This window comes from Chrysochloris asiatica, unplaced genomic scaffold (assembly GCF_000296735.1).
Source record: "Chrysochloris asiatica unplaced genomic scaffold, ChrAsi1.0 scaffold00001, whole genome shotgun sequence".
NCBI classification, from domain to species: Eukaryota; Metazoa; Chordata; class Mammalia; order Afrosoricida; family Chrysochloridae; genus Chrysochloris; species Chrysochloris asiatica.
Window position 1 is genome coordinate 53,226,193 of NW_006408519.1, and position 21,570 is coordinate 53,247,762.

Genomic DNA, 21,570 nt, shown 5'->3' on the forward strand with positions numbered 1-21,570 from the left:
AAAAAAAAAAAAAAGAAGGCAATGGGATGACATATACAAAACTCTGAAAGAAAAATATTGCCAATCAAGAATCAAAGCTGCTCAAATGTTGTCATTGTTAAGTGCCATTGATTTGCTTCCAATTTATAGTGACACTGTGTAGGGTTTCTGAGGAGCAGCTGGTGGATTTGAACTGCTGAACTTGTGGTTTGCAGCACCACACCAGGAGTCCAAATACAAAGGTAATACTAGGACATTTCCTGATAAACAGAAATTAAAGGACTCTGAAAATGACCAGACCAACTTTACAAAAAAGCTAAGGGTGTTTTTTTTGGATTGAGAACCAACAACAATAGACAACAACCTGAGATGACCACACATGACAACACCACCCAGAATTCATTCCAGATATGTTGTTGTTGTTAAGTGCTGTTGAGTCGGTTCTGACCCATAGCGACGCTGTATAGGGTTTGCAAGGAGGAGCTGTGAGCTTGAACCACCAACCTTGCGATTCAAACCCACTTTACAGTCCAGCGCTCCATAACATGACTCCAAAATCCAGATATAGAAGTATTTAAAGTAAAACAAATCTCTTGTTATTGTTAAGTGCTATAGAGTCACTTCCAACTCATAGTGACCCTGTATAGGGTTTCCAAAGAGCAGCTGGTAAGCTTGAACCACTGCCCTTGCCGTTCAAACCGACCTTGCAATCCATCACATTAACCCACAGTGCCACACCAGCACTCCAAAACAAACCTATAAGACTGAAGACAGGAAACCAAGATATCAATGTATAATGAAGTCAACTACAAAGCAGAAAGAGGGAATAGTGTAGATAAAGACCTTCCAACTTGCAAGTAACTCAAGTAGATTTCAAGATAAAACAGACCATTTTAAGCAGGGGGGCGGAAAGAAAGAAATGAAAATGAAAACAAACAAACAAACAAACAAAATGAAATCAACATAGAAAAACAAAGAAACCAGCAACACCATACAAACACAGAAACACAGAAAAATGACAGCCATCAATGCATACCTATGGATAATTACATTGACTGTAAATGGATTAAATGTACCAGTCAAGAGACATAAAGAGCTGAACAGATAAGAAAATAGGATCCTACAATATGCTGTCTACAAAACACATATCAGAAAGATGGAGACAGCCTAAATGCCCATCAACAGAAGAACGGTTAAACAAACAAAACATTGAGTAATAATGATGAATTTGTGAAACACCTCACAACATGATTGAACCTGGAGAACATTATACTGAGCGAAATTAGTCAATCACAAAAGGACAAATACTGTGTGAGGCCAATGTTGTAAAAAGTTAGGAGAAGGTTTTCTTGATAAAATAAACAATCTATGATGGTTACAGGGTGGAGGAGGGAAAATTATTCACAGCTAGAGGATAAATACATGTTACCTTGGGTAACAGTGCAGGCAATAATGCAACAAAAGGGAGGTTAGCAGAGGAAAGATGAAGGTAGCGGGAGGTAGGGAGAAATGCAATAGTTAACGTGAATAGAGGTAATACTGTTAACTGTTGGTACACAGAGGGTATTGCAGCCATTGTAATAAAGCAAAGTGTATGATTTACTGAATGTAAAACTGATGATCTGCTCTGTAAACCTTCACTCAATTCACAATAAAAAGTTGAAGACGAAGAAGAAAAAGCTTAACTTCCGAAACAGAGATTCAGACTGTGTTACTCAGCACCTATACCAGCAATAATGTCAAATTCTTTACAAGATGAAGAACCAAATTTTAGTCTCTATCTTAGTACTGTTAGGACTCCTGGGGTGGCGCTGTGGGCTAATGCGTCAGACTGCAAAGTCATTTGAACTGCAAGGTCAGTGGTTCAAGCTCACGAGCTGCCCCTTAGAAACTCTATACAGGGTCACTGTGGGTTGGAACCGACTCCAGGGCACTGAACAACAACATTAATACTGTTCTTTTCACTTTGGAATCTCTTGTTATGTTGCTTTAATTCCATTAAAACCTTGGTCAAGTAACTATTGTTACAACAGAAGATTCCTGATGATATTTCAATTCTGAGAGTACCACCTGCTGGCCTATTACATGTTATTAAAATTAATTTCTAGATACATAAGACAACCAGTTCAAACTCACCAGTCGCTCCTCAGAAACCCTTTACAGGGTCGCTATGAGTCAGAGCTGACTCAACTGCACTTAACAACAACAAAGGCAGTCGGAGTTTCTGTAAAACTCATACTAATAAAGATAAAAGCAGGTGGCAACAACAAAATGAAAGTACAGAAGACGTGGGGAAGAATGAAGAGTGGAGGTAAATACTGTTAACGGATGGTATATGCAGGGGATTGCAATCATTGTAATGAAACAAAGTATATGAATTGTTGATTTTCTGTTCTGCAAACCTTCACTCAATTTACAACAACAACAAAAAATTGTACAGTGCAAACCTGTAGCAAAAGACTTCTTTAGAGTGCTCAAAAGCAAATATGTTACTCTGAGATCCAAGCCATGGTATTTTCATTCGCTTCATGGGCTTGTGAAAACTGGGCAATGAATATGGACTATGGAAGAATTGATGCCTTTGAATTATGGTGTTGGCAAAGAAGATTGAATGTACTGTGGACCGCCAGAAGAATGGATAAATCTGTCTTGGAAGAAGTACAGCCAGAATGCTCCTTAGAAGCTAGGATGGCAAGACTTCATCTCATGCACTTTGGACATACTATCAGGAAGGACCAGTCCCTGGAGAAGGACATCATGATGGTTGGTATAATAGAGGGTAAGTAAGAAACAGGAAAACCATCAAAGAGATAAACTGCCATATTGTCTGCAACAATAAACTCAAACATAGCAACAATGTGAAAATGGTGCAGGATCCGGCGTTTCCCTTCTCTTGTACGGAAGGTTGCTATGAATAGAAACCCACTAGAGAGGCCCCTAACAACGACAAAGACGCGACGGCACAAGAAGAGAGTGAGTGGTTTGGAAGGGTACTCGATTAGGAGTGGGGGCTTGAAGAAAGGGCTGGGATGAGATGAGGGTCTTGGTCGGACCGTGAGTAACGGAGGGGTCTGGGGAGGGGGCTGAGAGGAAAGGAGAGACTGGGGAAGGGGCTAGGAGAAGAGGAGGGGCCTAGGGAAGACACTGGGAGGAGCCTGTGGAGGGGCTGGGAGAAGAGGAGGAGCCTGGGAGAAGGGGAGGGGTCTTGGGTGGGTCTGGGAGGAGGGGGCAGTTATGGGGCGTATTTGAGAGGAGGGAGGGACTCGGGGAAGGGTTAGGCGGTGTTGGAAGTTGAGGACCACGAGAGCCGATAGCGCACCTGTCAGCAAAGCAATGGGACTCTCTGTGGCGGGTGCGGAGGAGGGGGGTTCCGAAAGGAGGGCCCGGGAGCTCTCAGATAGCAATGTAGGGATGGGGGGCTGGCTATAAGGAGGATGGGACCTCGGGGCGCGATGCGACCCTTGGACACTATTTCGGGGCGCTTACTCCGCGCCCCTCTGCCGCGCAGGAGTGCCTGTGGGGGCGGCCGGCCGAGCATGCGCACCGGCGCTGCGGCGGGCGGGTGCGAATCCGGGCGCGGGGACGCGGGGCGGCGCGAAGCGGGGGCCCTCTGCCGCCCCGCGCTCCCATGTATGCCTTCTACTCATTGCTCATCTACATCTTCTACAGCCTTTTCCGTAGAGATGGCGGAGCCCCGGCGGCCGCAGACCCGGAGGATTCCACCCAGGTGAGTGGGGGCGGGCGCTGCGCCCCGCTCGGAAACCAGATGGGGTCCTGGCAGGCCCGCGCAGCCTATGTCCTCGGGTTCTGCCTCTGGGGAGTGGGGGCCATGATGAGAACCCCGTCTCTGTTCAGGTGTTGGAAGCCCAATCTCTCTGGCCAGTCCCTGGAGGGAGCCCCGCAAGCTGCTACCCCTTCTCAGGGGCTCCTCTGCTCCCCCCTAGAGTGCCCGCTGCCATACCAAAGGCCGTCGCCGCCCCAGCCAGCCCACGCCCCACCTGTGGACCGAGCTGACCGACCTGGCCGGTAGGTGCTGTCCACGGATCGTGAGCGTTGTGTCGAGAGTGGGGTGGGGGGACTTGCGAGTCCGATAGAGGGAGGGGCGCTGTTGTGACCTCGATGGGAGGAAGGGACACGGCAGGTGACCTCCTGCACGTGACCCGGAGCGCCTCCTTCCCCCCCCCCCCACCCGCTTACTCCCAGGCCCTGCGGGTTGCTCCGAGTCCGAGGATGGGCTGGCAGGGGCAGCCGAGGGCCGTCCGCCCGAGGTCTCCCTGGAAGAGGCTCTGACGCGACTTGCTGAGTTCCTCTCGGTCCACCTGGGGGCGGAAGAGGGCTGCGGAAACCCTCCCGATGTGGGCAAGGTGAGCAGGGCTGAGGGTCTCTTCCCTTTGCTCCTAGATCTTGACCTTTCTTGGCTCCACTGGCACTTAGCTCCCAAGAACCTCCTGTTTAACACACCCACCGGCGCCTGCCTTGACCCCATCCTCTAGAAAGTTGGCAGCTCTTTTAGCAAGTGTCCTCTTTCCTATGAGCCCCTGGCCCATTCCCCCAGAGTGTCCCTGCCCTGGTCTTCTCTTCTACAGCCCGTTGAGGCCACCCCACTGTTGACAGTGACCAGTCAGCTATTGGCGCTCCTGGCATGGATTCGGAGCCCCAGGGGGCGGCAGGCTCTGCTCCAGGGGATCCAGCCAGTCTCCCGGGTGCAGCCCTCCACTCCACATGGTGCGTAAGGGGATTGAGTTCAAAGGAACCCTCTGGAGGGAGCAAACTTAAGAACCTGGGCAGTTTGGAGTCCAGGGTTTGGGGTCAACGTCTGGGGAGCCCCTTCCTTCAGGATAGCCCTCAATCCTCACTGGGTCCACCCCACCCCAGGACCTACGTCTGGAGAAGAAAGCCCTTCACACCCCACCCCAGCTCCTGAGGAGGTGTATAGGGGTGAGGTCCCAGGACACCAGTCCCCTCAGTTGGAGGAGGAGCAGAGGACTTGGCATCGGTTGGAGCAGCTCATCCTGGGACAGGTGAGAACCCAGGGACCTGGTAAGGATTGGGGCGGAGATCGCAAGGAATGGCTCCACTCTGTCCCCTTCCCACCTCCGTAGTTGGAAGAGCTGAAGCTACAGCTCGAACAGCAAGAGGAGGAGCTGGGACGGCTGCGTCTGGGAGTGGTGAGGCTGCTGGGGGCGTCGGAGGGGCGGAGCCATGGTTTTCAGGTAGGGCTCTGAGAGCTTTCCTCTCCGCCAGGGGGCGACAGATTCGGAGAAGAGGGTTCAGCATCTTACTCTGGAGAACGAGGCCCTGAAACAGAGTCTGAGCCTGATGCAGGACCTCCTACTGCGTTGGGGGCCCGGTCCCCCATCCAGAGACACTCAGGTACCCTGCTCGCTCCTCGGCTGCTGCTCCCCAAGTTCCCTGAAGGCTGCGGTTTTGATCCAGGCCTGTAGATGGGACCTGGGGCTGAACCCAGGAAAGCAGGTACCTGGAGGACAGAGCCCTGTGTGCACGTGGAAGGTGTGGGCTCACTGCAGCTCAGCTCGCTCCTCCCCATCTGGGAAGTGGGCTTACCGGCTCTTTGTTGTGGAAGCAGGGGGAAGCTGAGGCCTTGGTGGAGCTCCAGAGCCGTCTTCAGGAGGCCCAAGACACCACGGAAGCCCTGCGAGTTCAGGTGGGCTGGGGGCCCTAGAGGCTGGGAGGGTTGGGGCACAATGAGGGGGAAAGGGGCAGGGCCTGGTAAGTGCCTCCTTCCTCAGTGACAGGGCTGGGGTCGGGCGGGGCAGCTGGGGGTTCAGGAGGTCCAGCTGCAGGGCCTCCAGGGGGCCTTTGGGCAGCTCCAGCAGGAGACAGAGCAGAACTGTAGGCGCGAGCTGCAGCAGGTGCGAGAGCAGCTGGCAGGTAAGGGCTTGGGAGGGGCTGGGTCTGGGGGGCCTGGGTTTGGGCTGTCCCTCCAACAGTCTTGGCCCACCAGGACTCCGGGCACGCATGGTCAGCCTGCGTCAGGGCTGTGGAGACCTCCGTGGGCTGGTCAGCACCTTCACCCAGAGCTGCCAGGGCTCTCTGAGTGAGGCCCGGGGCCAGGTCAGACCCCTCCCCTCATGGCACCTGTCTCTGAGGCAGCCTCTTCCCTATCCTGCCTTGGGGACCAGCCCGTTCTTTCTTCCTCCCCTGTGGGGCAGGGGTGGGGTGGGGACGTTGTATAAGGCTTCTGTGTGACCCTGGGCCAGCCTCAATTTCCTCATGTGCAATTGGGTGGTTATCGAGTCCCCTACAGGCTTGCCATGAAACTTGGAGGTGGGTGTGTGTGCTGTCCTTGCATGTGGACCCCTCAGACGCCATCACACACCACTGGAAGTTGTGGGTGGCCACTATCATCAGTGTACATGATCCCGGTTTGCCTTCAGCACCCGCGCCTTAGCTCCTCCTGCTACCCTGAACTTCCTCTCACATCCTTGTTCCCTCAGGTATCCTGGGCCTTGGGGGCGCTGTCAGGCGAAGGCACGGGGACTCAACTCCCTGAGGAGCAGCAAAGGCCCTCAATGGGGTGCCCAGGGAGGCTACTGGAACTCAAGGGTAGGCAGACTTGGGAGACAGAGGCGGGCAAGGCCCAAGGGAGCCAGCAGGCGATCCAATGCTATGACCTCCCCACCAGGGAATATCCGAGTATTGTGCAGACTGAGGCCAGGGGCCCCCTGTGGCCTGGTGAGCACAGAGCCAGGACCTGGGGGCACCGTCACCACCTGCTATCGAGGACGCCAGCGGCGCTTCCGTCTGGACTGGGTCTTCCCTCCAGACGCCAGCCAGGAGGAGGTGACCTCCTACTTACTTCTGTCCTGACCCTTCCTCTGAGTTCAGTGGGGTCCCAATCTCCCCTTCTCTGCCCACCCTGATGAGCAGGGTGGTGGGGGGAGCTGGGACTCCAGCAAGGCAGGGAAGGGAGCAGCTGGCCTGAGTGTGGGACCACCAGCCCAGCTGGGGTTCTCCCTTTCTGCTTCTTCCATGGCTCCATGCAGGCCTAGGAGAAACAGCCCTCTTGGTTTAAACAGGAAGGTTAACATCTCACACCAAGGAGCACAAGCTCCCCTGTGGTGGTCACTGCTCATACCGAACTGGCTGGGACCAGATGGGCAATGTCTTGGTGCCTCATCATCCTGGGAGGCATTGGCTACCCCTCCCCCAGGCCTGGGGTCCACCCAGCCATGTAAGCAGGCCACCCCACCAAGTCTGAAATTCCAGATGGGAATGCATGGAGTTTGGAACCTCAGCGCACTCAGGCTGCCCCGACTGCCCTCCTTTATCAGACTCAAGCTGGAAGGTGGAGGTCTTAGAGCCAGCCAGGCTGACAAGGGTTTGAACACTCGCCTCTTATCAAAAGCATGTCATCTCTATGATACCAACCTTGCCCCTAGAACTTTCTGTAGATGAGGAGGAGGAGGCGGCTCTGAGAGGGTGAGGACTGCCATGGACTCAGTGACCCAATGGCCTCTGTGGTTCTCACAACACCAGCACCATAGGCCTCCTGGGATAAGAGTGGTCACCAACAGCAGATGCCCCCTCCTCACCTCCCAGGGTCTCAGTGATCATTTCCCATTATTTTCGGTTCATCCCCCTGACCTTGGTCCTACTTCAAACTGTAGCCCTGCACAGTCCCCCAGAGATCCAGTGCTCCTTACCCACTGCCCACTGTGTCCAAGCCAAAGTATCAGTGGTGCCACTCTACCCCTCCACATGTCGCCTTCTTCCATGGAATCTAGGGGCACACTGACCAGCCCGACAAGCAGAGCTGAGGAGCCTTCAGAGTTAGCAGCCCCCTTCCCGATAGCCTCCTCTGAATTCTGATGGCCACAGTTGTCCAGGCTGGTTACCCCCAGGCCCTTCCTCTAAGTGTGCACATTCCCCTCTCTGGGGCATAGTCCACTGCCTGTCAAGTTCATCCATGTGTTGCCTGGCAGTCTTATGTTTGCCTAGACCCCAGGCAAATGCCCTCTTGTGTGTGGCGTTTTCCCTGTCTTGGGAGGTCCGTCCTCCCAATACTGTTGAAACCCTCTGAGGAATTCCAGCCCACTTCCCTCTAGTTCTTCACAGGGGATTCCTGGGAGGCGGCCAGCCCACCCCTCCTGCCCTCTGCCCAGGTATTCCAAGAGCTCCAGCCGGCAGTGTTGTCCTGCCTCCGAGGGTACAGTGTCTGCATTTTCACCTACGGGCAGACGGGAACCGGGAAGACCTACAGTATGGAGGTGGGGTAGTGTCCACTCCCTGAAGGTAGCAGCCCAGGGACTCAGGTGGTCCTAGGGCTGGATGGAATGTGAGTCTGGATGTGGTACCGCCACCCTGTTGCAGGGCCCACCTGAGGACCCTGGCATTGCTCCTAGAGCGCTGCAGTCGTTATTCCAGGAGATGGGGCCTGGAGGGCAGCACCGAGTGACCCTCAGCATGGTGGAGATCTACAATGAGGCTGTCAGGTCAGCCATGAGGCCTCCTTCCCCATCCTCTTCCGCCCAAGCACCCCAGGCCATTTTAGTGTTAGGAACCAATGCCTCCCCCTTTCTGACCAGGGACCTCCTGGCCCCAGGGCCTCCGGAGCGGCTGGCAGTGAGGCAGGGCCCAACAGGTCACAGGGAAATCCAGGTGGCTGGCCTTACCCACTGGGATGTGCCGAATCTGGAGACATTGCACCAGGTAAGTTCCCCTCCCTGTCCTCCACCTGGGGGCAGGTACCCTGCAAGCTCAGCCCTATCACTCCATCTTCCAGATGCTGAGCCTGGGGAGGAGCAACAGGGCCACGGCAGCCACAGCCATGAACCAGCACAGCTCCCGCTCCCATGCCCTGGTCACGCTGACTTTGCGCGCGGCGTCCCCACGGCTCGGTTCGGGCACGACAGGTATCACTACCGTATCAGCGTCCTGTCGGAGCCCACGCCTCACCCGGACCCAGCTTCTCTTCAAGTCCGGCTTCCTACGTCCCTACAGGCACGCTGCACCTAGTGGACCTGGCAGGATCGGAGCGGGCATGGAAGGCGGGGGCGGACAGTGCGCCCGCGGGAGACAAGGACCGTGCTCAGCGGCTGCGGGAGGCCCGGACCATCAACCGCTCGCTGCTGGCGCTGGGAAGCGTTATGGCCGCGCTGCGTGCTCGCCGACCCCACGTGCCCTTCCGTGACTCGCAGCTCACTCGCCTCTTGCAGCCCGCGCTCGCGCCGGGCGCCACCGTAGTATTGTTACTGCAGGTGGGCGGCCTTGGCGGGCGGGGCGGGGCTCATTTACATAACTTTGCATGACAGACACTGCCCAGTCCAGGGCCCGCCCACCAGCACTGCTTCCTCGCAGATCTCCACGCGGCCGGGGGACCTGGGGGAGACCGTCTGCTCCCTCAAATTCGCCGAGAGGGTGGGCAAAGTGGAGCTGGGGCCAGCCCGGCGCCGCAGACCCCCACGCTCTGGGACGCCCTCCTCCCTCAGCACCGACACCCAGCTCACCGAGACTCCCTGCACTCCCACGCCGTCCCCTGGCAGCCCTCCAAGCCCCCGCCGCGATAGCGGCTCTGGTTCGACACTTGTTTCCCCTGAGGGCCTGCCACCGTAATCCCGTGTCCAAGGGGTCTGGGGTCGCGCTTCTGCCGGCAGAGGCGGCAGCAAAGTCCCCACACCCTGTCTTTTCTGGATGCAACCTTCTTAACTTCTGGGAGTCCGCTGCCCCCCAGATTCCAGAGCCTCCCCACCCCCCCTCCAGGAGTGTTAAACCTGGAGAACTAATGCCCCCCGCCCTTCCCCCACCCCCAGTGGGTCACAGACCCTCAGATGCCACCTTATCACCATTTGCTGTTATCGGGATACACAGCAGGTGGTCTCAGAACCTAGGAAGACTGACCCCACTAGTGGTTGCCCAAATCACCATCCCTGCCTCCCCCCCAACCAGATTTGACGTTAAAATGTTGTAAATTCCTTTATTGTTATCTCGTTCCCCCCCCCCCAGATCATGCAGAGCCAGTCTTCATTCCCTCCCCCTTCCCCCAAAAGGTGCCACCTCCTTTCCAGATAGCCGAGGGAGGACTACCAGCCCTCCCCTAGAGCCTGGGAGGAGAGGTGACAGATGGTGATAGATGGATGGACAGACGAACCGTGTTGAGAAGATGGGACAGGAAGGGCTACTCCAGGCAGAGCCCCCATTCCTTCCAGCTTTGCAACTTGGGGGTGGGGGTGGGGAAAGGCATGACTGACCATCAGGGCCAGGTTTGGGCCCAGCCTGGCTGCCACCCTTCTATGGGCCGTCCAATAAATGTCATGGACTCTCAGCAAGTTGTTGGTGGCTGCTGTGGCGGCAGACAACCTCCCCATGGCAGGAAGGGGACAGTGCCTATTGTTTAGGGCCCTCACAGGCTATACCAAGATAGCAGCCAGCCTGGGGCAGGGACAGTCAGGTCCCGGGGGTGGCTGACCCACACATCATAGATGCTCTTGTTAGGAGGTACCCCCTGGAAGAGAGCATCGAGATCCCAGAGCAACCCTGGGGGTGCCTGGGCCTCAGGGGCCACTCCCCAGTAGGCTGGTCTGTTTGCAGATGGGCAGCCAGGACAAGAGGCTGATGGGAGGGGGGCCAAGGGCATTACCACATTGGGAGTATAGGTGGGCAAGTAGGAGGTAGGCAGCTGTCCCCAAAGTGGAGTCCTGTGTCCCCCTCCAGACAGTCCCCTGGTGTCTGGAGAATCCTGCATTAGGTGGAGGGGCCAGGTCCCGGGCTCCCCAGAGAGGGGCGAGGGCCCACTAGTCCCCCCCTGGGACATCTCCCCCTCACCTCTCATGGGTCCAGGAAGTGGGCAGAGAGGCCACAGAGGCCTCTCGGAGGGCAAGGGTGGTGTGGGCACCCCCTCCTCCCCCGTGCACCCCACGGCAGCTGGAGCTGGGCTTTTCTTAGGAGGCATCCGGGGCCAGGATGGCCCCTCCCCAGGGTCCCCTAGTAGGGACTTGATGCTGAAGCCCTCACTGGGTGCTGGTGGGGGACTGGGTGGCTGGTAGGGCCGGCCGTGTAGTACATAGGGGCCCAGGTCCTTGGCGAAGGCACCACGAACACTCCTACTTTGCCAGCGCCGGCACAAAGCCGTATTCTGTAGCCGGAGCGCTTCAGCTGGGATCAGGCTCACATCGACTGCCCAGAAGTTGCCCTTGGCTTGAGGCTTCGAAGGGTCCTTGGGCACCTAGGGGCAAAGGATGTAGGTAGGCTGGAGTGGGTCCCACGCTGGGGTGGGCCCTACCTCACCCCGGATGCCTGGGACTTCCGTGCGCGTCCCTGACTTCAGGCTCCGACCCGCGCCCGACCCCACCTTTCGGAAACATGGATTGGAGGAGAGGTTGTGCCGGATGGAGTCCTTCCAGCCTTCGTAATCATCCCTGAAGAAGGGGAACACAGCCTGGACCTGGCGAATGATCTGAAACCAAGGCGGGCACCTGTGAACCGGGCAGAGAGGGGCCAGCAAGGGCCCCACTGCTCCCCGGCAATGGGCCAGCCGGAGCCCCGCTCTCCCCCTCTAAAGTACCCCTTCGGCATAGTGGGGTGGAGCCAGGTGGGGGTGGAGGTTGGAGCCAGAGCTGGGCAGTGGGTGGGGAACCGATGGGAGGAAGGAGGAGTCCTACCCCAGGGTGGGAGTTCGTGGGGTGTCTGAGGAAAGGTCGGCCCACTGGGCGTTGGGAGTGGGGGTACCCTCTCACCTGGGCAAGCTTCAGCCTGCGTGAGGGCGCAGCCTGGATCACCAGGGCGATCATGGCCAAGTAGGTGTAGGGAGGCTTGTCATGCCGCAGGTATCTTTTCTTCCTCCTCTTGGGGAGCTGAGACAGGGACTGTGCCCCTGGAGGACCCAGGTGAAGGTCTCTGCAGGACCCCATGTGGGGGGCAGACGGCCTGAACTGAGGCCTGGCCCTGTGGAAGGGCACAGGGGACTGGGGATCTGTGTGGAGGCAAGGCCGGGGCCTGGGGCCGGGTCAGGGCGGGCGGGCCGGGTCCTTTATCATTCGGATGGAAGGGGGAGGGGAAGGAGAGAGGAAGGCGGTGGTGGGGGAGGGGAGAGGGCAAGGCTGCCACAATTAGCAAGTTTCCTTTAATCTGGAAGGGAGGGGCAGGGAAAATGCTAGTGGGGACTTCAAGGCGTCAGCTCCCATCCCGGGCTGCCCCACAGTGCCTGAGCAGGGACCCGTGAGCTGGAAGAAAAACCTTCGAAAGGGGCCTGAGGTTTCCCTCATCCCACATCTAGGTGGGTGGTGCCCATTAACAGATGGGGAAGTCCAGGCTGGCAGCCTTCCCTTTTCAGCCCCCACTCCCCACACCGAGGCCAAGAAAGGGGCAGGAGGTCCACTTGGAGTTCAAGGCCAGGGCTCCAGAGGCCAGGACATCCACTCAGGGAAGCAATCGATTAGGGAGGGCTTGCTGTTGTCCTAAATGGTTACTGCACTTGGCTTGAAGGTTGGAGGTTGGAGTTCACTCAGAGGCACCTCAGAAGAAAGGCCAGGCCATCAGTTTCTGAAAAGACAACAGTTGTCCACTGACACACATGGGCTGTGAGTCATCACCAACTGGATGCCAACTGGTCCTGGAGGAGCAACATTAAAGATGTTGCCTCATCAGTGACTCCTAGGAAACCCTGTACAGAGTCACTATTGGCCGCAACCAACTCCAAGGCAGTGGACAATAACAGCCCCTGTAACGAAAGAAGAGGAAAGGAAGTGGCTCAAGAGATTTGCCCCAGGGTCCTGGAGGTCACACTCTTCCCTATCTGACTGGTGGTGGTGGTGATTTGCCTTGGAGTCGCTTCCCACTGTTGTGCGTGAAGCTCCATAGAATTTCCGAGGCTGTCAATCTTTCCAGGAGCAGAAAGCCTCATCTTTCTCCCATGGTAGATTTGCACTGCTGACCTTGTGGTTAACTGCCCAATGCATAACCCACTATGCTACCAGAGCTCCTTTCTGACCGGTGGTGGTGGTATTAAATGCAGTAAGTTCTGATCAACTGGGAACAACTGGTAGGCTTGAACTTTGTGGTTAACACTGCAGTGGTTATCCTAGGTGCCACACCAGGAATGCCCCCTTCCTGACGAGTATTGTTAGTCAGTGCTGCTGGTGTGAATGGTTAGCAGTCCAGTGCTCCTCCTGTAAGGTCACATCAGGATCCTCGCTTCTTAACTAGGGCCTGTAAACAGTGACTTCTGGCCCCTGATGGGCCCCTGCTTGGCCCAGGAGGACTTCCTGGAGGCAGCACTTTCCTCCTCCTCCTCTTCTCCAGTTCCATGTACCCTGGGGGTTATCCTGGGGAGGATGCCCTTCACCCTCAGGTGTATGTATGGGTATGGAGAGGTCTGCTTGTTGTAGAGGTTTACTGGGCACTTCTTGGGGTCAGGCCTTTAGGAAACAGCCAAATGGGTCATGACCGCTGCCCAGAAGAGGACTGCAAGGACTCCCTGGGCCTCCATAAGTGTAAGATCTTCATAGACTCAGGGAGGAGGGGGCCATTTAGACAAGGGAGGGGCCAGCACCCAGCACTCAGCCCCACTTAAGAGGTTTAAGCAAGACCTGCCCCTGGAGCTGTTGTTTCAGAAAGGTCACTCAAAGCTGCCCTGAAACTTACTGAACCTCCTAAGTCCGGATTCTTCTGACTCTTACCCTTCTCTGCCCTGACCATCTGACTTTGAGCTCAGACAAGGCTTGTGCTCTGTATCCTGCCCTAAAGCCAGCCATATCTGGGTGTCTGCCCAAGAGGGTTACCAGGTCCAGGGCACTGGCTGGAGGACTGTGCTGGTGCTAGGCCTCAGGGGTACAGGACAGTCCCCAATGTGAAGTGAGGTTGCAGGGTTATGTGGACAGTACTTTAACATCCATGGTCCCAAGGCAGGGTGGAGGTGGGCAAGGTAGAGGGTGTCAAAGGTGGAAAGAGGTCTGCGAATTTAACTTTACTCTGCAGCCCCTCCTCCCTATTATACCCTAAAAGGGTTGCAAAACTCCAGCAAACAATGGACACCCAGCACATATTGTTAGGTGCCATCTAGTTGGTTCCAACTCATAGTGACCCTATACACACCAGAGAGAAACGCAGCTTGATCTGATCCTAAGCCAACTTCACAATTGTTATGTTTGAGCCAATTGTTGCCACCACTGTGTCAATTCAGCTTGTTGGGGGCCTTTTTTTTTTTTTTTTTCTGACCCTCTACTTTTGTGCATGGTATCTTTCTCCAGAGACTGATCCCGCCTGATAACATGTCCAAAGTATGACGGACAATGTCTCACCAGCCTTGTTTTTAGGGAACATTCGGGTTGTACTTCTTCCCAGAGAGATATGTTTCTTCTTCTTGCAGTCCATGCTATTTTTCTAGCACACATGAAAGGGCTTAAAAGATTTTTGGAAAATGGAATGAAAAAAATCATGAAATTTTGCATGAACGTTTTGAAGACCCTTAATATTGGAGAAGCGTGCTGGAGGAAGTCTTCGGCCTCTCATTGCTCATGCCCTGCCCAGGCTGGGGTTGTGGCCCACTTGACCAGAAAGGGGGTCTTTCTATCCTGGTGGAGCCCCCTCCCCAGGATAAATCAGCCCCTTATAGGCTCTTCCTGTTTCTTACACTGCCCATTTCTCACTACACTCTACCCCAGTCTTTTTTAAAAAAGTTTTTATCTTGACTTGAGTGATAGCTTACCTGGGAGAACATCGGTTTTATACTCATCGTTTCATTGCAATGATTACAATCTCCTCCATGCATCATCATTCAACAGGATTTGCTTCTATTCCATCTGCTTTCTTTTTTTGGGGGGATGTACACAAAAACATTCAGGAATATATAATAATTTAAACAACCAAAGGGCACATTCTGCAAGCCTGCCTCCTGGCCACCAGCACACAACCTTTCTCTTTGCATGAGTCTAGAGTCTTCAGCTGCTCCATTTCGCCATGTCCTTATCTCTGCCTCCATCTCTGGTGGCGCTGCTTCTCTGGATAGGGTCCCACATTCCAATTATGCTCTTCTCCCTTGATGGTCCTAGGGTCCTCTGTTCCTAGACTATAAGATTAACTACTTCTCCCTTTTTGTTATAAAACTTCCACCTTTACAGCTGTGACAATCACAATTAGTCATGATAACAATTATTCACTATTGAATCATAGGAATCTTATCCCCATCTCCTTTCACCAGACCCATCTAGACAAGATGAAAACAATTCAGTGGGGATTCTACCTTCCCTCCACACATTCTGAAACTAAACTCCCTCTTGAAAACTTGTAAGCCAGTCACTTCATGCCTTTATGTTATTGTTGTTGTTAAGTGCCATGGAGTTGGTTCTGACTCATAGCAACCCTGTATAGGGTTTCCGAGGACCAGCTGGTGAGCTTGAATCGCCGACCTTGCAGTTCAAATGGCTTTGCAGTTTGGCGCATTAACCCACAGCACCACACCAGGACTCCTTGTGCCTTTAGAGCCCCCCACCTCCATTTTAGGTAGCCAATGTCTAAGTTGCCTGTCCTTATCAACCCTGTATACAGAGGAGGTAGGATTGATCCTTGATGTGAAGACTTCTTCCCTCTCTGTTGGTACTTTGAGTTCCTACATCCATAAGTATAGGTCAAGTTCATCAAATTGTAGCAATTTACACTTGTTTCCTTTATCAAAAAATTTTTTTTTAATCTTCTAGTCCAGTTCTGATCATAAAGCCATCGAGGCTAGGTCAAATGAGTACCATCTACAAGTTTGGGCGTTCGTGTGCATCTCTCTTCACTTTATATCAGCTGGACGCTTCACTCGCAGCTCTAGCTCTCTGTAATTATGTCCTCGTCCATGGGTTGAGGAGTCTTTAGTTCTCACCACACTTCGGACCAACCAGCCCTTCCTCTTCTCTCTATCATCTCCAGGTCAATGGCAGTCTATGGTACGTGGTCGAACTTAGCCCTTATCTTCATTGCTGCCTTTTCCCTTCTTCCACTCACCAGTAAACCAGTGTGATTGCCAGCAAGCTTACATGCTTGCTCATGTGTTCCCTTTGAGTTTCAGTCTTAGAGGGGAGTTTGTCCTGAAGGAACTTGATTGCTTGCCTTGATGGCTTTCTGGTGAACAACTTGCTCATTTTTGTAGTAGCAAATCAAACTGCCATTTTTGTTTTGGATTTTTCCTGCTGGTCTTTATTTCAAGAGGTATCTTCTGTTCCTGTAGCTGCTCCAGGCTGGTCTGCTTGTCCTTTCAAGTGGGAATGTCCCACCTCAGAAGATTCTGGATGGGGCTCAGGATTCCACCAAGGGTCCTATACACTACAAAGGCTCCGCAGGAAGCCCACTTCACTGGGCAAGTTCAAGAACCCCTTTTTAAAAAAATGTTTTATTATGAATTATTTGATAGTTTACATGGGAGAACTTTAGTTTTACATTCATCCTATCATATATCATTACATTGCCATAGTTACAATCCCCTCCATGTATCATCAACCAATCAATGGTACACCCCACAAGCCTGCCCCCTGGTCGTCAGCACACAGCGCCTCTCCCTCTCTGGGTCTAGAGTTCCCAGCCGCTCCATCTCTCCACGTCATCGTCTCTGCCTCCATCTTTGGTGTCACTGCTTTTCTGGGTAGGGTCCTGCACTCCAGTTTTCTCCCTTGATGGTCCCAGAGACCTCTGCTCCTGGACTGCAAAGTCAATCACTCCCCTCCTTTTCTTACAAAACTTCTACTTTTACATTTCCAACCCTCATAGGCAGTCCTGATAGCAATTATTCACTATTGTACCACATGAGTGCTATCCACATCTCCTTTCATCAGTCCTGTCCAGACAGATTGGATACTATTCAGTGGAGATTCTACCTTCCACCGTGCCCTCTGGATCTAGGTTCCCTCTTGAAAGCTTGTAAGCCACTCACTTCTTGTCTTTGAAGCTCCCCCTGCCATATTGGGTAGCCAATGCCCAAGTTGCCCATCCTTGTGTATTGAGGTGGCGGGAATGATCCTCGCTGTAAAGATTTGTTCCCTCTTTTGAGCTACTGCATCCATAGGTGTAGGTTAAGTTCATCAAATTGTATCAGATTACTCTTTTTTTCCTAAGAACCCCTTTTAGGTATTACAATTAGTTATAGGCTGAAGATGCTGCGCCAGCCTTCTTAAACCGCCTGAGTGGCTTTCCATTCACACAGTGAATATGCTGTTTCCTTCTGCTGAGATGCCTCTGCTTTGTCCGGTAATCTTCTAGTCCTCCTTCAAAGCCCAGCACAAATATGTGGCTAAATTTCAAGAGTCCTTGTGAATCTCCCTCCATCCAGTTCCTCAAGCCCCGCCCCCAGGAGCTCGTCCGGCGACTTCCGGAACTGGGCTACTCGGGCCGGAAGTGTAGCGTTGCCATGGCGAGGGCCCGGCGCGGGGCCCGCCCCCGCGGAGCCCGGAGGAGCGCGGGGATGACTGACTGGCGGACCGGACCGAATCGACGAGCCGCCGTAGCGGCCTGCGTGAGGCAGAAGGTAAGGCTCGGATTTCCAAGACCTGCGGCGGGAGAGGAAGCCAGGCTCGAGGTTGACGAGGTTGGGAGAGGATCCTAACCCCTTCGGGTAGAGGAGGCCGGGGCCCGGGAGGTAGGGTGTGGAAGCCGGGCCCCGGAAGCCGGGCCCCGGGGGATTGGAGGCTGGGCCGTGGTGGTGGTGGTGAAGGTCTGGTCCCGGCAGCCCGGAGGCTGAGTCCCGGGGAGAGAGGCGGCCCGGGTCCTGGTGGGGAGTGGAAGCCGGGGCCCGGAGGAGGGGGAGTGGAAGCCGAGCTGGGAGGTGTGTGTGTGTGTGTGTGTAGGGGCAAGAGGTCGGGCCCCGGGGGCGGGGGGTGGAAGCGCGGGGAGGGGACTGAAGGGCCGGGGTTAAGCGATGAAAGCTGAGACTGGGGTGGGGTGAGTGTAGGGGGCCACACTGGAGGCTGGGCTCCCAGGGATATTGGGGAAGGTGAAGGTGGGGGCCTTGGAGGACCGGAGACGGGGAGAGAAGTCTGGGCTGCTTGGTGACAGGATGCTGGTGGTGCCCAGGTGGGGGAGTCCTGGGAAGGGTCTGCTCCGGGTAGGCCAAGACACCTGGGCACTAGTGGGAGGAGGCCTAGGGTGGCAAGTGCTAAGGGTCAGGAGAGGTTGGAGGAGTGGCTGGCGCCAGTCGGTCAGGGAGGCAGCCCAGGAGTTGACTCCATTTTCCTACAAGGAAATGAAGGCTCTGGAGCTTAGGTAATTTGCCCAGCCTGGTGTGGGCGTTGGAGTTAGGCCAGGGGGCAGAAACTGGATCCTCTCCGGGGTAAATTACTTAACCTTTCAGAGATTTAAGTGAGGTTCCTGGGCCCCTCATGGGTTGTGGTCAGTGTGGGAAGTACTGACTAAGCTGGGAAAGGCAATTGGACTTGTGTAAGGACCCGGAGAGATATTCCCCACCTGGATGGCCTGGGGGATTCTGGGGAAGTGGGGTTAATTTCCATGGGTACAGAGATGGGAGGAGGAGTCATTCCAGGTTTCGGGAAGAAGGAGCAAGATTACTAATCTATTGCTGTTGAGCATCAGGTTATAACTACATCCCATTGGATTTTCAACTGCAGAGAGCTTTCAGAAATAAGTTGTCTGACCCTTCTTCTGAGGTGCTGCTGTGTGCGTTCAGGTCACCAACCTTTCCATTTGTTGTTGTTAGGTGCCTTGGAGACGGTTCTGACCCATAGTGACCCTGTACAGGGTTTCCGAGGCTGTAAATCTTTATGGGAGCAGAAAGCCTCATCTTTCTCCCATGGAACAGCTGGTAGTTTAGAACTGCTGACCTTGAGGTTAGCAGCCTAGTTTGTAACCACTGTCTTACCAGAGCTAAGTGCTTAACTGTTGAAGCTACGCAGGGACCGTCCCCAAACCCTCACTTGGTTGGGGGCAGGCGTCAGGCACCATGTGACTCTTCTTTAGCCCAGTCTGGCTTTCCTGGTGATGGTGCCTTTGGTTTGGGGTTCCCGCAGGAGAGGGGTCTTACCCACACATGTAGGCTGTGCTGCCCCAGTTTAGCTCAGGGCCAAAGAATGGCAACTGGGTGGTGGAGCAGGGTTTGTACTGTCCAAGATGAGGGCCCCAGTGCAGCCTGTCTCTCAGTTGGGTAAGTAGTCCCACCATGGAACTGAACTCTGTCCATGAGAGGTGCTTTGGGCTGTAGGGCTAGTGGGCCTGCCTCCAGTCTTGCTCAGAGCTGGGAGGCCTTAGCTGGCCCTTCTTTCCCTGTCCCGATGGCCCTGGGCTGGAGTTCCTGTGGGCTCAGGCCTCTCTCATGGTGTAGATTAGGCTGCCTGGATCTCCTCCGTGGCCTATTTGTGACTTTCCTGGACTCTGGGCTCCCTAGGTGGCTGCCTGGGCATCTAGGACGCGGTGGGTTAATGTGCTGGGGTTAAACCTCAAGGTTGGCAGTTCCAGCTTACCCACTGCTCCTAGGAAACCCTAACCAGGATCGCTGTGAGTCGGACCCAACTTGATGGCACATAACAACAGTCTTTGAGCTTAGACTTTGGGGTCTGTTCTAGGGATTGGATGTCTGCCCTGTGTGCAATTTAAATGGCTCAGGTGAGCCTCAGGTGACCCAGCAACCAAGTTTGCCCACCCCAGTACCTATGACTCTCTTGCCCTGTTGGTCAGAGTGGAATCTGGGCAGTGGTTCCAGGCTCTCTCAAAGCTTCCGTCTAAGTATCCCTCCTTTCCTTCTATTCTTGCCCGGCCTCCCACTAAATAATCTGACTCTGGACTCTTCATTCCCTCAGCCTCTGTCTCAGCCACTTGCCTGTATTGCTCTGGTAGGGTGGTGGTTGTTGTTAGGTGCCATCAAGTCGGTATGGACCCACAACAACCTTATGCACAGCAGAACAAAACACTGCCTGATCCCGGGTCAACCTCACTACTGTTGCCAGGCTTGAGTCCATCGATGCTACCACTTGGCCAATCCATCTTGCTGGGGGTCTTCCTCTTTTTCTCTGACTCCACCTTACCAAACATGATATCCTTCTCCAGCGACTGGTCCCTCCATGGTTGCGAATTAGGCTACTAACCTCAAGGTCAGCAGTTCGAAACTACCAGCAGTTCCATGGGAGAAATATGAGGCTTTCTGCTCCTGTAAAGATTTACAGCCTCGGAAACCCTCTGCAGGGTCGCTGTGAGTCGGAACCAACTCCACGGTACATCACCATCTGAACTACAAATGAGATCAGGTGGGCGGGGCTTTGGTCTGTTGTAATTGAGTGACCTGCTTTGTAGTATGATGATAAGACCGCAGCGTTGTACGGTGAGACTGAAGGGCCAGAGAAGTACAGGGAAACCCCAAGGGTTCAGTTTCATGGAAACCAAGGGTAGGCGGCTGGGCTCTTGTGAAGGAGGAGGAGGGATCCGTTGTTGGAAACAACATGAAAGTAAGTGAGGAAGGTGTGTAGGGGGACGTCAGAGGCATGCCTTTGGTGATAGGAGTGTGCTGCCTGGGTGCCTGGAAGGGCTTGAGTCTCCTGCTCACACCTCAGCCCGAGGTCCAGGCTACTAGTCCTTGGTCTAACTGCCTTGAAGATTACACGTCATGCGTGAGCTCTCACACACCAGCCCTCAGAACCTCCTGCTCTTATGGAAAGGGAGATGGATGCAGAGCCTTCCTCACTGTCGTGGGGACTTGGCTGTCACTCCCTGTGCTGCCGGGCTGTGGGACCCTCACCACTGCTGAGCTACAGCCTCACGTGACCACCAACAAACTTTACGTAATGGTCACTGAGATTTGAATCAGCTGTCACAAAATAGTACCCTTTGGACTTTTTCCAAACATCTAAAAATGTGAAGCCCATCCTTAGCTCCCAGGTTGGACTTGAGCCATGGGTCCTCGTTTGTGGACCTCTGTCTAGACATACGAGGCCTGGTGGCACAGTGGGTTAAGTACGGATGAGGCGGTCAGCTTCTGTAGATTTGCAGCCTGGACAGCAGGTCTGCTCCATTCTCTAGGGGACGCTGTGAATTGAATGGACTGTAGGGGCAGTTTGTGTTAACTCATCGAGTCCTCACAAGTGTCTCATGAAAGAGGTTCTATAACCTTTTACAGATGGAGAAACTGAGGCAAAAAAAGCCAAGTACCCACAGCTTGAAAGTGATAGAGCCGAGCTCTCAATCCTAAGAAATGGGGAGTCTGAGGTGCAGAAAGGAGGGCGTGGGGAATGATGGGATTGGTAAGGGAAGCAGGAGCCAGGTCACACGGGTTTAGAGGTTAGGGTAGAACTTTCATATTTTGTACTTTTTTTTTTTTTTACATCAAACTTTATTGAGGTATAATTTTCATACAATAAAATGCACCTATTTTAAGTTTAATGGGTTTTGGCAGAGTTATATATCCTTGTAAACACCACTGTAATCAAGATAAGAACATTTCTGTCACCCATAGAATTCCTTCACTCTCCCTTGTACCCAACCACGCCCAGCCCCAGGCAACTGCAGGTCTGGCTTACTACAGACTCTGCGTCCCTTTTTTTGAGAATTTCACCTAAACAGAATCCTTCAGAGAGAGCGCTTTTGTGTGTGACTCTTCTCTCTGGCCTTAAGGTTTTGTAACAAGTCTGTTTGCTTTGTTGTTCTGAGTGGTTTGGTGTC

The 21,570-nt window shown here is 54.0% G+C and overlaps 2 protein-coding genes across 2 annotated transcripts; one reads left to right on the top strand and one right to left on the bottom strand.

Annotated features, from left to right (window-relative positions):
- The first annotated feature begins 3,607 nt into the window (after nt 1-3,607).
- KIFC2 (kinesin family member C2) lies at nt 3,608-9,555 on the top strand. The gene is made up of 18 exons (XM_006830885.1): nt 3,608-3,706; nt 3,924-4,005; nt 4,183-4,343; nt 4,566-4,704; nt 4,855-5,000; nt 5,082-5,147; nt 5,224-5,352; nt 5,567-5,644; nt 5,757-5,871; nt 5,945-6,054; nt 6,438-6,546; nt 6,626-6,783; nt 8,106-8,210; nt 8,314-8,435; nt 8,529-8,652; nt 8,726-8,855; nt 8,944-9,200; nt 9,301-9,555. Exons 1-18 carry the CDS (start codon nt 3,608-3,610, stop codon nt 9,553-9,555), a joined length of 2,385 nt encoding a protein of 794 aa, XP_006830948.1.
- Nucleotides 9,556-10,342: 787 nt separating this feature from the next.
- FOXH1 (forkhead box H1) lies at nt 10,343-11,849 on the bottom strand. Its single transcript, XM_006830886.1, has 3 exons — nt 11,676-11,849; nt 11,291-11,395; nt 10,343-11,164 (listed from the first exon to the last, which is right to left on the bottom strand). The coding sequence occupies exons 1-3, from the start codon at nt 11,847-11,849 to the stop codon at nt 10,343-10,345; spliced, it is 1,101 nt and encodes a 366-aa protein (XP_006830949.1).
- Nucleotides 11,850-21,570: the final 9,721 nt, after the last annotated feature.

What these genes read in the sequence shown, in the direction of transcription:
- KIFC2 (XM_006830885.1), top strand. Translation starts at nt 3,608, where the DNA reads ATGTATGCCTTCTACTCATTGCTCATCTACATCTTCTACAGCCTTTTC. An exon ending in GACGGCTGCGTCTGGGAGTG is followed by an intron (nt 5,148 to 5,223) that starts GTGAGGCTGCTG and finishes CCTCTCCGCCAG; the next exon opens with GGGGCGACAGATTCGGAGAA. An exon ending in CCCCATCCAGAGACACTCAG is followed by an intron (nt 5,353 to 5,566) that starts GTACCCTGCTCG and finishes TTGTGGAAGCAG; the next exon opens with GGGGAAGCTGAGGCCTTGGT.
- FOXH1 (XM_006830886.1), bottom strand. Translation starts at nt 11,849, where the DNA reads ATGGGGTCCTGCAGAGACCTTCACCTGGGTCCTCCAGGGGCACAGTCC. An exon ending in GCAGGCTGAAGCTTGCCCAG is followed by an intron (nt 11,396 to 11,675) that starts GTGAGAGGGTAC and finishes CCTTGGTTTCAG; the next exon opens with ATCATTCGCCAGGTCCAGGC. An exon ending in CCAATCCATGTTTCCGAAAG is followed by an intron (nt 11,165 to 11,290) that starts GTGGGGTCGGGC and finishes CTTTGCCCCTAG; the next exon opens with GTGCCCAAGGACCCTTCGAA.